The sequence below is a fragment of the Phascolarctos cinereus genome, unplaced genomic scaffold, assembly GCF_003287225.1.
Source record: "Phascolarctos cinereus isolate Bilbo 61053 unplaced genomic scaffold, phaCin_HiC Scaffold_4;HRSCAF=312, whole genome shotgun sequence".
NCBI classification, from domain to species: Eukaryota; Metazoa; Chordata; class Mammalia; order Diprotodontia; family Phascolarctidae; genus Phascolarctos; species Phascolarctos cinereus.
Genome location: NW_027555847.1, coordinates 571,998,444 through 572,013,942, shown reverse-complemented (window position 1 = coordinate 572,013,942; position 15,499 = coordinate 571,998,444). Strand labels below are relative to the sequence as shown.

At 35.2% G+C, this 15,499-nt stretch overlaps 1 protein-coding gene across 2 annotated transcripts in view; it reads right to left on the bottom strand.

Annotated features, from left to right (window-relative positions):
* The window catches only part of LOC110199116 (uncharacterized), a 56,003-nt gene that overhangs the window by 32,330 nt on the left and 8,174 nt on the right, over positions 1–15,499 (bottom strand). For both annotated transcript variants that reach the window (XR_013486276.1, XM_020973818.2), the window contains exons 2-3: positions 3,393–4,568; positions 1,338–1,437 (exon numbers count right to left, since the gene is read on the bottom strand). Coding sequence is in view for 1 of the 2 variants with exons in the window: in XM_020973818.2 (XP_020829477.1) it covers positions 1,338–1,437; positions 3,393–4,542 (1,250 nt within the window). In the remaining variant the exon portion in view is untranslated. The remainder of the gene's footprint in view (positions 1–1,337; positions 1,438–3,392; positions 4,569–15,499) is intronic.

Genomic DNA, 15,499 nt, shown 5'->3' with positions numbered 1-15,499 from the left:
GAGTCTTAGAGCAATTTACAATTAGATTCGTTTTCTATGGATATTAAAACAAAAGTCTAAAGTGGCTTAATAATGATTAACAAAATAATTTATTAAAGACTGGAAGATATCTGGTCCTGCATGCTTTGTTCTAAAGACATACAATCCTGTTCCTTATCATTGATTTTTGTCTTGACCACAGAATTAAGAGTAGCAACTCAGTCTGAAGAGGTAATCATGTTTAAGTAACTATCAGCTAGGTATTTCATTAACTAGTGAAGATGATCTTAAAAAGCAGACTGGCAATGAACCATCATGCTCATTTGCATTTCTACTAAAATTATACAATGAGCAGCAGTTTCAGGTTAACCAAAGATATAGGGAGTAGCATCACTCCTGTGATATTTTCCTTTCACTGGGAACACACCTAGACAAAGAATAAAAATGGGCTATATGATGTTGTTAGACTCCTAGGTAGAGAGGGACAACATTCCTGGTCTGTTGGACAATTATACAATATCATGTTGTACTAAATCATGCAATACTACTACAACTTCCTAAAATGAAGAGTAGGCAAGATAATTTGTTTATGTGAAGGATTACTTTCTAAAGTTCAAAAATTGCTTTAAATAGCTAATCCTGAAAAACTGAAAATTCAAAATCTTTATATTAATTGGTCTTTTAAATAACATACAATATTGGCACTCCCACACTGTGGAGTGTGCCAAATGATTAGAAAGAAAAAGAAAAATGAGGGTAATAAAATGCCTTTAATCTCTGGAAAAACCCTGAAATGAAAGTCCAGAGTAATGCCCTTAGAAATGGATGAGAAGGTAGCTTCTGAAAATTAAATGATTAAATGAGTATATGAATCATTTAAATGGTTTTCAGGGTTTCCCAAAGATCAGAGAAATTTTTCTGGAGAAATTATATTGTCATCATAGAAAAGAATATAAAAGACTCTGTGATACCACACATGCTATCAGATGTAATCTACATGATCTGAAATACAACTATAGTAACTATACCAAACATTTCTTAGATTTTACCAAAAATAAGGTGACTTACACTAAATTCTTTGCATTATTAGAGGATTCAGAATATTGTCAATCTACCTATAAAAACATACTAACCAAAAGGCAGGTTACTAATTTGATTTTTTTTAAAAGCTCTAGTTTTTATTTTATCCTAAATTTAGTCTGTATTTTGTTTAAAACAACAAAAACCTCTTTTACCAGGATTCCTAGTATACTACCATTTCCTTCTACTACTCTACTTTCAATTTCCCCACCTGCTCTTAACCCTTGAAATTTCAAACAAATTAGTTTTGTAAGAGAGTTGTGATAAAGGTTACCTACATTCTGAAGAACTTTTTTTCACACTCAGTACATGGATGTGAGTTGGCATTATAGTCATGGGTACTACTCAGATGTTTGTGGACCTTAGGCCAATCGCTATCTGTTTTAAAGATTTAAAAAACAAAAACAAAAAGAAATATATGTATTTAGAGGAACTATTAAATTATATTTTTGGCATATTTTAACATTAGTAGCTACCAGAAAATTCTTTTATTGTGACTATATACAGTACATGTACTGCAAGTATAATTTCAAAATATATTATAGAATTATCTCCACTAAAGTTCTCCTTGCATGATACATTATGGCATAGAGTGGATTCTGAATTCTCAAAGCCTATGCCAGTGCGAGGGGCAAATTCTAGGAGCTTCTAAGAAGGAAGAAAATCTTCAAATACGGTATTGGTAATTATTTTGTATGTCTTGTTTAAACACTACCCTGGCTGAGTTCAACGAGATCACCAAGAAACTGGTCACCAGATGAAGTTTTTAGTAACAATTCATGAAAAGTGCCCGAGACATGAAGGGGCTGTAATTTACAATGAGAGAGGAAATCAAATCACCAATCTTTCCTGATGTATTTACACAGATACATCACTAGGTACCAAATAGTCTAGTGCTATCAACAATAAAGTGTAGTTCAAGCAACAAAGCATCATAAATGCAGCTTCTAATGCTAGCAAAGCCTCTCCCCTTAAGTCTCCATGATGTCATCAGCAATCTTTCTTGCACATCAGCCTTGCTCCTCTATTTCGCTGTTCTGCTTACCTTCAATCCGTGCTTCTCTTTTAGGAGAGTAGTTCACTTCATCCAGAAATGATCACTAATACATACAAAAGAACTGTGGTTTGTTCTCAGTGTCTTCTGGGTGGTCTGTGGCTAATCTCTTAAGGTAATAGCGTGACAATGTCTGTATTTTTGTTCCTGGCAAATTTGCTGATAGGAACTTTTTAACAAATTACAAACTCCAAAATATTCATCCAAAAGTTACATTCTCATTCACTCCAGTGAAATCATAGAATCATATCTCTAGAGCTGGAAAAGATCTCAAAAGCTAACAAATTCTTTTGGGAAACTGATAGTTACGAGCAGTCAGCAGGGTTTGTTTGGTTTTTTGTTTGTTTGTTTTTTTGCCCAACATGAACTACTACAGTAAAAGAAAAACACTAACTTGACAGAAACATCAAGAAGGAAGAAACATTACTAGAAACTGTAAATAAACTTTCTCAAAACATAAAAGAATTTGTTTGGGGATTTTTGATTTAACCTTGTCCTTGAGCTCTGATAGTCCTTGAGTAAAGTTGGCATAGCAATCACTGCACGTAAATCGACCAAGTATATCTATTTACCATATAAACTTACTGCTATGGAATTTATATTTTTGAGTTTGATCACCTTAAAAAAACAAAAAGAAACTTGAAAACATTTTTTACAATTTAAATAAGAATTTACTATATTTCTTAAAGAAAAAGACAGACCTAACAACTCAATAATACTTGTCTATGACAAGATCTAAAAATATATAGAAAAAAGTGCACAAAGCTGAACAGTGACAGTGGCATCACTGAATTAAAAGTACAAATACCAGTTTACAGGTAGAGGTGAAATCTCTTTAACCAAATCCTTAATCTCAAAGAGATACATTTATTGTAAACTAAATAAAAAAGGTCATTAAAATGGTAAAACTAGATTTTAAACATCAAAACTTAGTTAAACAAACCCTTTATATTTTAATGTTATTTTTTTCAAGTGACTACATGTTGAACCAAAAACATGGATGTGGAGAGAATAAAATTAAAGGCATTTAAGTTGCAGAAGTTACAGATTAACGGGAGAAGAAAATGCAAACTGCACCAAAAAGTCATTTTCTACATACACATTTCCATTAGAGCTTATGTATATGAAATTGCCCTGTAATTACCACAAGCTGCAAGAAGCTGACAGTAAAATCCGGTGCCTTAGAAAACCATGGGTGTATCACTGTTAATGTCTAACACAGAGACCTCCAGGGGTTAATGATAAGCATAAGTGCTGAAAGCAACTCTTCAGAACTCACCAATAAAATCACAGTGAGGGCACTTAAACAAACCCTCATGACGGCAGGCCAAAGGGAGGTTTTCTGCTGGCTCTGTCTCAAAAAGGGCCTTGCCCTCCGGGTGCTGAAGAGCACCTTTCCTCCCACGGTGACTCTTCTTGTGCACTTTCCAGGCACTTTGGGTCATAAAAACCTTCTCACATGTTAGGCACTGGTAGCTCCTCTTCACCGGCTTATGAGATTTTAAGTGTTTCTCCATTAAGTTCCACTCAGTCACATTGAAATTACAGTAAAGACACTGGAATCCTTGATTTCCATTATGGCATTTATCATGTATTTCAAGGGCATCTTTGGATGTGAACTGCTGGTCACAAGAGGCACATAGATGTCTTTCATCACCACTTTTTAGGGAGTAAATATCTTTCAATGGTTGAGATGAGTTACTTAAGTCAGTTGTGTCTCTTTTGTGACTTCCACCCATTTCTTGTTTTGTGCCTAATTTGGGTACTTTCTGTTGCATGCCTAGAGATTTCACACTAGAGATGCGGCACAGGCCAAGAGACATTAGATGCTCAGATTGGGCTTCCTCATCTTCCTTGCTTTTTTTAGAGTCAGAGAGGTCTGGTGAATAGGACAGTGGATTAGATACCATAGAACACGGTTCCCCCAGATGGAATTGTCCAGATTCTTCTTCAAATAGTGTGTTTACATCACATGCGTTGGGTGTATGGGTACTGTCACTATGATTATCTAGATTTATGTCACAGCATTCAGGACTCATGTTATGAAGCATTCTGTACATGGGCAACAGGAAAGACATTTTCTCCAGATTCTCTTCATTCTCTTTGTTTTCTTGACTTATTTCATCTCCAATAGTGTAGGAATCATTTTCATCTGGATCTGTACTCATTTCTTGGCATTCAGAACTGCGATGGCACCCATCCTGTTTGTGAATGTTAAATACATGCGTCTTGATTTTATTTTTTATGCTGCTGGTGAACTGGCAAAGCTTACACCTGTATACCTCTACAAGAAACATTTCTACCAGACTTGCAATTTTGGCTTCAAAGCCCTCCACAGAGGAGGAAGATAGCTTGGATGTGGTGATTTCTTCAGGTAAATGCACGGTCACAGGTGGTATGTATTGATATTCAAATTTAAATTCATTCATTTTCCAAAGATAAAGCTTAGGAGGACCTACAGATAAAAAGAGAAGTTAAAAGGTGTTACACAATTTTGCAAAGTTAGCCTATTGAGGATTTAGGTAGCTGATGACATAGCCTAGGTCTCTTAAAATGTGGAGAATAACAAACGGGGCCTTCTATTGCTGTTATTAACTGTGGGCTATGAGAGACAGTAAGGCATAGTGCCACCTACTATCTGGAAAGCTGGAAAAAATGGAATATTCTACTCAATCACATTTTCCAAATAGATCAATTACCAGAGTAGAAAAGCCTTATTTATCAATATGGAGACATTATCTTTTAATCTCTATTTTTTAATAAAAAAAAACTTCTTTGAAAGAGGTTGCATAAAACATGAAATTCAATTCTAGTGAATATTTTAATAAATCTTATTCATTTTTACATCATTTTCATTTCTAAATATATCTTGTCACTCTTCCTTCCCCAGACAACCATCCTTAGTGACACAGGAAAAAAAAAAGTAATTCAGCCAAATTAACCAAGCCATCACCCAAGCCTGCCAGTACACTCAGCACCCCTCATATCTGCAAAGAAAGTGTATTTTCTTCTCCCTTGTACAGAGTTTCAAACTTGAGCATTTCAATTACATAGTATCCATTTTCTTTCTTCTTGTTCTTTCTATTTACATTGTTGTCTCAAGAGAACACTTATTAAGTTCTTACCATATGTAGATTGCCAGGTACAAAGACAAAACTCAAACAATCTATTCCTCTAGGAACTTATAGTCGACTGGGCAGAAACAATGTGTTTACAAATAAATATAAAGTCATTTCAAAAAGAGGCAAGTAAAAATACTCAGGGGGGGAGGGAAAGGTGTGCAAATCCGGAAAGGCTTCCTAAAAGGTGGCACCAAAACTGTGCTTTGAAAGATATGGAGACTTTAAGAAGCAGAAGTGGAAAGGGAATGTTTTATAGATGTGGAAGACCACTTCAGCAAAGGCATAGACAAGAGATGGCACAAAGTTGTGTATAGGGAATAATAGCTAGATCAGTTTGACTAGAACTGAGAGTGCACGAAGATCAAATAATATGAAATAATACTGGAAAGGTAAGGGGCAGCCAGACTGTATTGGGCTTTAAATGCCCACCTTAAACAGTTTATTTTTTACCTCTGGAAGCAACAGGGAGCCATGAAACATTCTTGACATGCTTAAGTGTATATTTTAGAAACATCAGTTTGAGTACAGATTGAAGCATATTTTTAAACTTTATTTTTCATGTGTGTTTTCTTTTGCAACATGACTAATATGGAAACGTTTTGCATGACTTCACATGTACCACAAATATTATACTGCTTGCCTTCACAAGAGGTGAGGAAGGAGATAATTTGGAACTCAAAATTTTAAAAAGTGAATGTTAAAAAATTTTACATGTAATTGGGAAAAATTTAATGAATAAAAATATTTAAAAATACCAATTTGGTAGCTGTGTGGAAGATGGAATGGAATAGTGGAAACAATTTAATTAAGAAATATTTCAATGAGCCAAGAAAGAGGGGTCTGGAAGCAGCTAGGTGGCACAGTGGATAAAGCACCAGCCCTAGGGTCAGGAGGTCCTGAATTCAAATCCACCTCTGACACATAATACTTAGTGGCTGTGTGACTCTGGGCAAGTCACTTAACCCCAAAAGCCTCACAAAAAAAAAGAAGAAGAAAAAGAAAGAGGGGTCTGAATTAAGGTAGAGGTTTTATGAGTAGATAGGCAGCGTAAGATAACAGAAATGTTGTGGAGACAGGACTGATAAAACTTGGAAACTGATTGGATGTTAGGGCCGAGAAAGAGGAAGAGTCAAGAACGACGCCAATATTGTAAACCTGGATAATATAGTCATCCATTCTGAATACCATAGGGCATTTGGAATCAGAGATCATACATCCCCTTCCAGCGTGAATTAACCAATTCAAGCTGGAACTCCCTCTGAAGCTTGTTTGGCCAGGATGTGCAAACTGGCATAAAGTACCTCTAGCTAGCCCTAGACCATGTTCCATATCCATATATCCTAGACATGTCGCTATCTGCTCTGCTGCCATGAATGCTGTCCCCATCTCCTGCTTTCCACCTCTTGCTCTGGGAACAATAATCAAATCAATACTATAAACTGCTTCTCGAAAGTGCACGATAATGGACTGACCTATGGCTTCAATATCCATTGTTGTGACGCCCCCTCCCCATTTGAATGTAAGCTCCTAGAGGAAAGAGAGTTTCTCACTTTTTGATTCTGTATCACCAGTACCCAGCAAGTAAGTATTTTAATAAAATCTTTTTCACTCATTTATTCAGAGGGAGGGTGATCTTCGATAGAAATTGGAAAGTTTAAAGGAGAGATGTGTTTCGAGGTTTCAAGAAATATAAATTCTGTATTAGGCTGGCTTTTACTTTAGGCTACCTGGGTTCAAATCAAGGAAGCTCTGCTTACCTTAGTCAAATCACTTCATCTCTTAGGGCAGAGGTGGGGAACCTCTGGCCTTGAGGCCACATGTGGCCCTCTAGGTCCCTCAAGTTTGGCCCTTTGATGAGAGCCAAACAACCCATCTTAGGGCCTGTTTCCTTATTTGGAAAATAAGGGGGTTGTAGTAGATGACCTTTAAGGACAAGTCTAGCTCTAAAACTATGATTCTATATTGCTTTTGAGATACCGACAAGAATGACATGCAGGTGGAAATGCCAAGAGACAGCTGATAATAAGAATACAATTGAGAGTGACATAATTTGAAGTGATCTGGACAGAGAAAAATGACTGAACATAATAATTGATTCCATCAATTATTCCATCAGCTCCTTATCTGCCTAAGGAGTAAGATTTAGCCCTTGGTCCCTGACAAGAACCTCCATGTCCTGAGGAGCCCTGGCTATGCTACTTGCTTCTCTAGTCTGTTCCACTTCCATATCAGAGGCCTCCTCACCCATCCCCAGGCTTTCTAGCCCCACCCCCTTATGTTTTGTCCTCCCCTATTAGAATCTAAACTCCTTAATAGAGACTATCATGTGACCTTGGGTAAGTCACTTAATCCGAATTGCCTAAAAAATAAAAAAGAATAGAGACTGTCTTGTTTTCCTGTTTTGTATACTTAACAAGATGCCTGGAACATAGCAAGCACTTAAATGTTTTTTAACTCTCTACCTAAGTATGGGAACTGATGGGACCAATAAGAAAGAGAGAAGAAAAGCCAAGGCAGAAACCAGAGGGACTTGCCACATTTAGCGTGTGAGATGAAGATGACAATCCAGGCAAAGAGGACTGAAAAGAAATGATCAGAACCAAGACAGAGCAGTACCCACAAAAGCCAAGAATGAAGAAAATGTCCAGCAGGGATTGGTTAACAATGCCAAAAGCTACAAAAGACAAGCAGAATAAGGACCAAAAAAAGATCATTGGATTTATCAGTTAGGAGATGGGCAAAAATAAAAACAAGAAAAGAACATAGCTAAGTGTAATCTTTAAAATGTAAGCATAGGAGACAAAAGAAACCTAGAAAGGCAAATACATTTTAGCATTGGGAAGAGACTAAATGATGATTAAATGCTTATATTCTAATTTCCGCATCAGTAAAATGAAGATTTAAAAAATAGCATCTACCACACAGGGTTGTAGTAAGGATCATAAGAACTATATAAATGCTACCTATTATTATTCTTATTACAAGGTGGAGAAGAGATAACGGTCCCTTTTTAAAACCACACTACCTTCAGCGTAATAGAGGAAGTAAAGAAATACACAGGGCCTGAAATATAGCTTGGCTCCATATTATTTGTTTTATGAGAAGAAAGAGGAAGGGGAAGAGAAAGGTTTACTAGAGACAAAGAGTGGAAGAGGGATGGATTTGTTGTTTTTCATAACTGAGATGTGCCAAGACTATATACAAAAATGAAAAAAGGAATAGAAGGAGAGGGTTCCTCATGAACTATTATCTGAACTGAGAGAAAGTGGGTTGAAACACACACAAAAAAGTTTAATATAGAAAGATACTGAACTCATCAAAGTAATAGCTAGCGACAGAGACAAATATTTAGGGGAGATCTAGTCAGGGAGGAAACAGTCACAAGCAAAACAAACTGCAGAGAATTGAGTATAAAGGGGGAACAAAAAGGAGAGAAAGTACGAGTATAAAAAATCAGGAACTAGGGGCAGCTAGGTGGTGCAGTGAATAGAGCACCAGCCCTGGAGTCAGGAGGATCTGAGTTCAAATCTGGATTCAGACATATAACACTCACTAGCTGTGTAACTCCAATTACACAAGTCACAACTCCAACTGCCTCACCAAAATAATGATAATAATAATAATAATAATAATAATAAGGAACTAGAATAGGTAAAGAGAAAAAAATTGGGATGAGAAATTTAAAATATAGGTTACCAGTATGGCTCATATTCCTTTCTTTCACTACCTTCTTTGTTGTAAAGAGAGGAGTAAGAAGTAAGGAGGAGGTAAAACATAAGAATATATGATAGAGTTATGCACAATTATCAACCACAGACTCATTGGAAAAGACCCTGATGTTGGGAAAGATTGAAAGCAAAAGGAAAAGGGGACAGCAGAGGATGAGACAGAAGATAGTGTTATGGAAACAATGAACACTAACTTGGACAGACTTTGAAAGACACTGGAGGGCAGAAGGGCCTGGCATGCTATGGTCATGAAGAGTTAGACACCACCACCACAACAACAACAACAACAACAACAACAACAACAAAGGAATGGATTAGAAAGCAGAATTCAAAAATGTTGTTCACACTAACATGTGAAACAAAAAAAATTTCACAAAAAGCTAAAAGAGGCTGACATAGAATGCCATTAAACTTTAAGAGATTTTTTTGTTTTTAAAGTAAGAGTGGGAACCAGATAAGGCAACAGTAAAAAAGAGATAAGCAGGCAAACTTTGCTATGCTTAAAGGCACCTTAGATAAGGAAACTTCAATGTTTGATAAATAAGGACTAAATGGATGCATCTATGCAACCATGCCTTAAAAAAAAAAAGTTCAATGATCTGTGGTGAAATGGACAGCAAAAGAGAATAGTTAGGTACCACATTCTATATGTCCCTTTTCAAGCCTAAACAAATCTAACAAAAAGATAAATAAGAAATAAACTAAGGACCTAAACAGCATTTTATTTAAAAAGTTAGATGTCTTAACCCTCTGGTGATCAGTGATTGGGAACAGATAGGAATCTACGTGTCTTGGCAAACTGGTAAGACTTATATGAATTGACTCAGAGTGAAGTGAGCAGAAACAGTAATAACAACATCAGAGAGACAAAACTGTGAAAGACTTAAAAACTTTGTTCAATGCAATGACCAACTATGATTCCAAAGGACTTGATAGAGCATGCTATTCACTTATAGAGTGTGACAGATTCAAGATTTAGAATTATACATTTTCAGATATAGCCAATATAGAAATTTGTTTTGCTGGACTACAAAGCCTTTGTTTTTCTCTTTTTTTTAATTAGGGAGTGGCAGGAAGTAGAGGGGGAGAGAGTAGCTAGGGATAAGGGTGCCCAAAAGAAAAAAAAATAGAACATTAAAACATGTTTATGAAATATAACGAAGCCAAAAAGAATCTGAACAAACAGGACAGCTTTGAAAGTAGCATACTGAATTCATTATACTTTGAAAGAAAAGCCAGCTATACATAATAGAGATTCATAGCTCCATACACATCCCTCCCCATTCTCTTAAATACATGAAAGTACTCACAGTTGATATTTGTTAAGTTCAGAACAACTATATACCAATATCACTAACAAATATTAATATAAAAATAATGAATAAAGCATTTAGCAAAGCAACTACACCAACATGCTAAAAATATTATACACCAAGAACAAGTTGTATTCATACCAGAGATGCAGATCAATATTAGGGGAACTATAAACATAACACCATATTAATAACATAAAATAATGAAAAATAATGTTTATACATGTCAATATAATAAAAATGACAATACTACCTAAACTAATTTGTTCAGTACCATGCCAAAAAAACAAAGGATTACTTTACAGAATTAGACTGAACGGAATAATGAAAAATGGTGGGAAGAAAGAGGGTCTAATAGTACCAGAGTTCCAACTATACAGCAAAACAATAATAATGAAAAATTATTTAGCCATACTTAAAAACAGAAAAGCTAATCAGTGGTACAGACAAGGTATAGAAGATAAAGAGGCAAAATGAACATAATAGCATAGAATTCAATAAACACAAGCACACTAATTACAGGGATAAAGGACTTACTATATGACCCAAACTGCTGAGAAATCAGAAAATATTCCAGGAGAAATTCAGCTTATGACCATATATCATATCATATGCCTTAATAATCTTCAAATAAATAACAACCTAGATGTAAAAGTCTTATCATAAACAAATTACAAGTGAAGATACCTTTTGCAGCTATGGGTAAGGGGCAGAGTTATTGACAAAATAAGGTACAGAAAAGTCCCCAGGAAATCAAATGGACAATTTTGATTAGATAAAATTGAAGTCTTCTGCACAAAGAAGAACAATGAGTCAAAACTAAAAGAGAAACAGTTAACTGGGAAAAATTGTCTTTGCAGCCAAGTTTCTCTAATAAAAAAGTATGGCATCAAAGCTATGTAGGGTATACCAAGTTAGTTTTAAGCTACTATAAAAGGTGTCCTTTATGAATATATAAAGCTTCACAATAAAGCTTTATTAGCTTAAAATTGACTTAAGATTTTTGGGACAGACTTACAAATATATAAGAGCTGCAGCCATTCCCTCAAAAAGCCATTCCTAAAGGATATAGCAAGTAATTCTCAAAGGAAGAAACCCAAGCTATCAACAACCAACTGAAAAGAAAAAAATGCAAATTAAAACAACTTTGAGGTTCTCACAACCATCACCAGACTACCAAAGTTGACAAAAAAGGGGAAATGATGATTACTGGAGGAGCTATGGGAGGGCAGATACACTGATGCTGGTAGACATGTGAAGTGGTCCAATAATTCTGGAAAGCTATTTGAATTATAACCTAAAAGTCATGAAACTGTTTCATACCCTTTAACCCAAGGATACCACTTATACTCCAAAGAGATTGAAGACATAGGGAAAGGACTCATATGTACAAAAATATTTACAGTAGTACCTTTAATTGTAGCAATGAATAGGAAACTAAAGGGGTGCCCCTTAACTGGTGAATGGTTGAACAAATTATTGTATATGAACTTAATAGAACATTACTATGCTTTAAGAAATGATAAATTCAGAGAAAACTGGGAGGACTTGCATGAACTAATGTAGAGTGAAATGAAGAAAGGAAGGAAAATAATGAAAACATTGATTACAGCACTAAAAGACAACAAAACTGAAAGACAAAGAAGTCTGATCAATGAAACAGCCAGTCACAACTTGAGGCTGATGGTGAAACATGCTTTCCAATTCTTGACAATGAAGTGATAAACTGTAAATCAGATATAACATGAGACATACATTTTTGAGCACAATCAACACAATGCAAATTTGTTTTGTTTGACTATATCTGTTACAAAGAAGGACTTATATATGGGGACTAAGAGGTGGTGAAGAGTAGAGGGTAGTGATAGTGATATGGAAAAAAAGAGTCAAAAGGTTTTTCAAATATTCAGAAGAAAGCAGAAGAAAGTTCAGAACGGGGCACAGATAAGAACGGCAGTGCTAGTACTACCAATGGATTCCTACTTAAAAATGTAATATATCTTTTAAAAAACAAGCTGTACATGGTAGATTCACTTTCATATCAAAAATATTTTCTATCCTGTGCCTAAAAAAAATTCATGTTTGTTGACCGCTGTCAAGTTCATAATAAAACAGTTCACCAAAAAAAATTAGTCCTATAGATTCTGTCTAATAGGTTGGAAAACGTTTAAGTATAGGTCCAGCAAAGTTTATCTGTGGACCAGTCTTGTTAAATATGAAAAACTCAAATTAGCAACTACTAAACATGACCTTACGATGTAGAGGAGTTATGATATGTGTCAGTGGAGGGAAAACTCAAACCAACAAAACCAGATTTTTTTTACATACTATTCCCTCAATAACTAGCAAAAGATTTTTTTTTTTAAGTTTCAAGGACAGTTACTTCAATAAAGAGATATGGATGTGTGACAGGATATGGGCTCTGGACCCCCTACCTCTTTGAACTTTCCCAGGAATTTCAGGAACCCATTCCTTCAACCCACATTCACCAGAGCTATCAGCTCATCCCAGGATAATCTTTTCAACATCCTTTCATTGTGGCCTCAGTGACCCAGCCCAGTCCTCAAATTCTCTGTTATCTCTGACCCAGCCCAGTCCTTTATTGTCAGTAACCTCCAGACTACCCCAGCCTATTTCCCACCCTTAATCCTATCTAGGCCTCTTGGGTTCCTCCAGGTGACCCCAGGCCACTCCTTGATCCCATCCAAATCTTCCCACAATCTTTTTTACTATAAAAAAGGTCATTCTTGTCTACCAAATGTACAGATTCTTAAAATCCTACCTGCTTCTATTGGTGATACAATAAACCTTGTCTTGGACTGAAAGAAGGCATGAGTGGTTGAATTCTTTCAAGGCAGACCCACACCTTTTGCCCTTGAATTTTGGTGTTCCCAGCACCCGTAGACCACAACAGTACCTACATGTAGTTTGTAATGAGAATTACCTACCATTTATTTATATTCTTTTAAAAAAAATTGAAACATGGCCACAAAAATCTTTCTGGGATCCATCATCAATAAATCCTTCTGCAAGAAAAATAATCTCTAAGAATATCAAGGGAAATAATTTTAAAAGACAGGAATGAAGGGAGAATAGCATTTATAGGCCTCAAACTATATTATAAAGCAGCAATCATTAAAAAACTGTGGTAGCCAAAATATATAAACTGACATATATAACCAAAAGCCCTTTTCCAATAGATAAGTGCTCAAAGGATATGAACAGTTCATAAAAAAAACCTGTAAATAATTTTTAATCATATGAAAGAATATTCCAAATTATTAATAATGAAATCCTAAGGGGCAGCTAGGTGGCGCAGTGGATAAAGCACAGACTCTGGAGTCAGGAAGACCTGAGTTCAAATGTGATCTCAGACTGGATCACTTGATAGTTCTCTAGCTGTGTGACTCTAGGAAAGTCACTTAACCCCAACTGCCTCGCCAAAATAATAAAATAATAATAATAATAATGAAATCCTAATATGTGAATCAAAGAGCAAATCATTAAATAATTATGTAAAACAAAATTATAATGATGAGACAACATACCAAGTTTCTGAGATATCTTTAAAACATCCTAAGAAAATTATTTCCCTAAAAACATGTTAACAAAATAGAAAGAGTACTGATAAACTGAAGATAGACTTTTAAAAACTAGAGGCCCTGCAAATTAAAAAAAATTTTTTTAAAAAGGAAAAAATGGGGGAGGTGTGTGTGTGTGTGTGTGTGTGTGTGTGTGTTGGGAGTGAATTTTAAAGATTAGAAGAGAAACAGATAATTGGAAAACCAAAAGACTATATAACTGATGAAAACTAAAAACTGGTTTTTTGAAAAGACTAACAAAATTAGTAATCCTTGAGTGGACCTGATTAAAATGGAGAGAAGGCAGAAAATCAAATCAACAAAATAAAATTTAAAAAGTTAAACTATAACAAAACCAGAATAAATAAAAAGAATGATAAGAAACTACTATCCAGCTATGGTGGCACACACCTGTATCCCTGCTTCTGGGGGATGCTGAGAAGGGCATATTTCTTGAGCTTCATAGCTCAAAGTTGCAGTAGGATGAGGCTGATCCAATGTCATCAAGTTCAGCACCAATATGGTGAGCTCCTTTAGAGTAGGAGCCCCCAGGGTGCCTAAGAAGGGGTGGAATGGCCCCTGGCAAAAATAGGCAGGTCAAAGCTACTAAGTTTATCAGTAGTGGGCCTATGAACAAATACCCCTTGCCCTTTCAATGTGGGGTGAGATAGGAAGACCTAGTTCAAGGAAAAGGAAAGGGAAAGTACATTTATGCCAACAAAACTGAAAACATAAGAAAAAGAGGATTAACTGCAAAAATATAAAATAGCCATACAAAACACTTGATAAAAATCTTAAATTATCCTTTTTTTTCCCAGAAAAGGAAATAGAATTAGCTACAAAGGAATTAGCAAGGGAAAAATTCTGGTTTTGAGGGATTTACAGGACAATTCTATAAAATTTTAAAGAACAAGTAATACGTATACTATACAAATTATTTTCCAAAATTAAGAAAACACTGGACCAAATGCCTTTCAAGAGACAAATCCAATCTCATGTATAAAGCAAGCAAAAAAGGTAAACCAAAGCAGAAACTATAAAACAATATTATTAATGAATACCAATTCAAAAATTTTAAATATAATCCTGTCAGACTACAGCAACATAGCAATATAAGAAATCATTCATCATGACCAAGTTGGATTTACACAAGCAAGGTATGAATGGTTCACCATTAGTAAAACAATATAATTCATCATATTAAAATTAAAACTATTCAAAACCACAAAATTAGCTCAACATATGCTGAAAGTGCCTTTTAATAAAGCAGACTCACTTATGTTTTAAAAAAAACCCTTTACAAAGCATAGGCAGAAAGGGATATTTTTTAATATGAAAAAGAATATCTACCCAAAACCCAAACCAATCATCATGTACAATGAGGACATACTAGCTTACCCAATAACTATAAGAGCAAAGCAGGATGCGCCTTCTCACCCTACTATTATTTGATATAGTTCTAAAATTGCAAGCAATAAGAGAAGCAATTAAAGGCATAAAGACAGGCAAAGAGGAGACAAAATTATTCCTATTTGTTGATTGCATGATAGTTTAATTAAAAGCTGTGGTTCTTAACCTTTTTGATGTCATAAATTGTCTCTGTCAAGTCTGATGAAGCCTATAGATTCCTTTCGAGAATAAT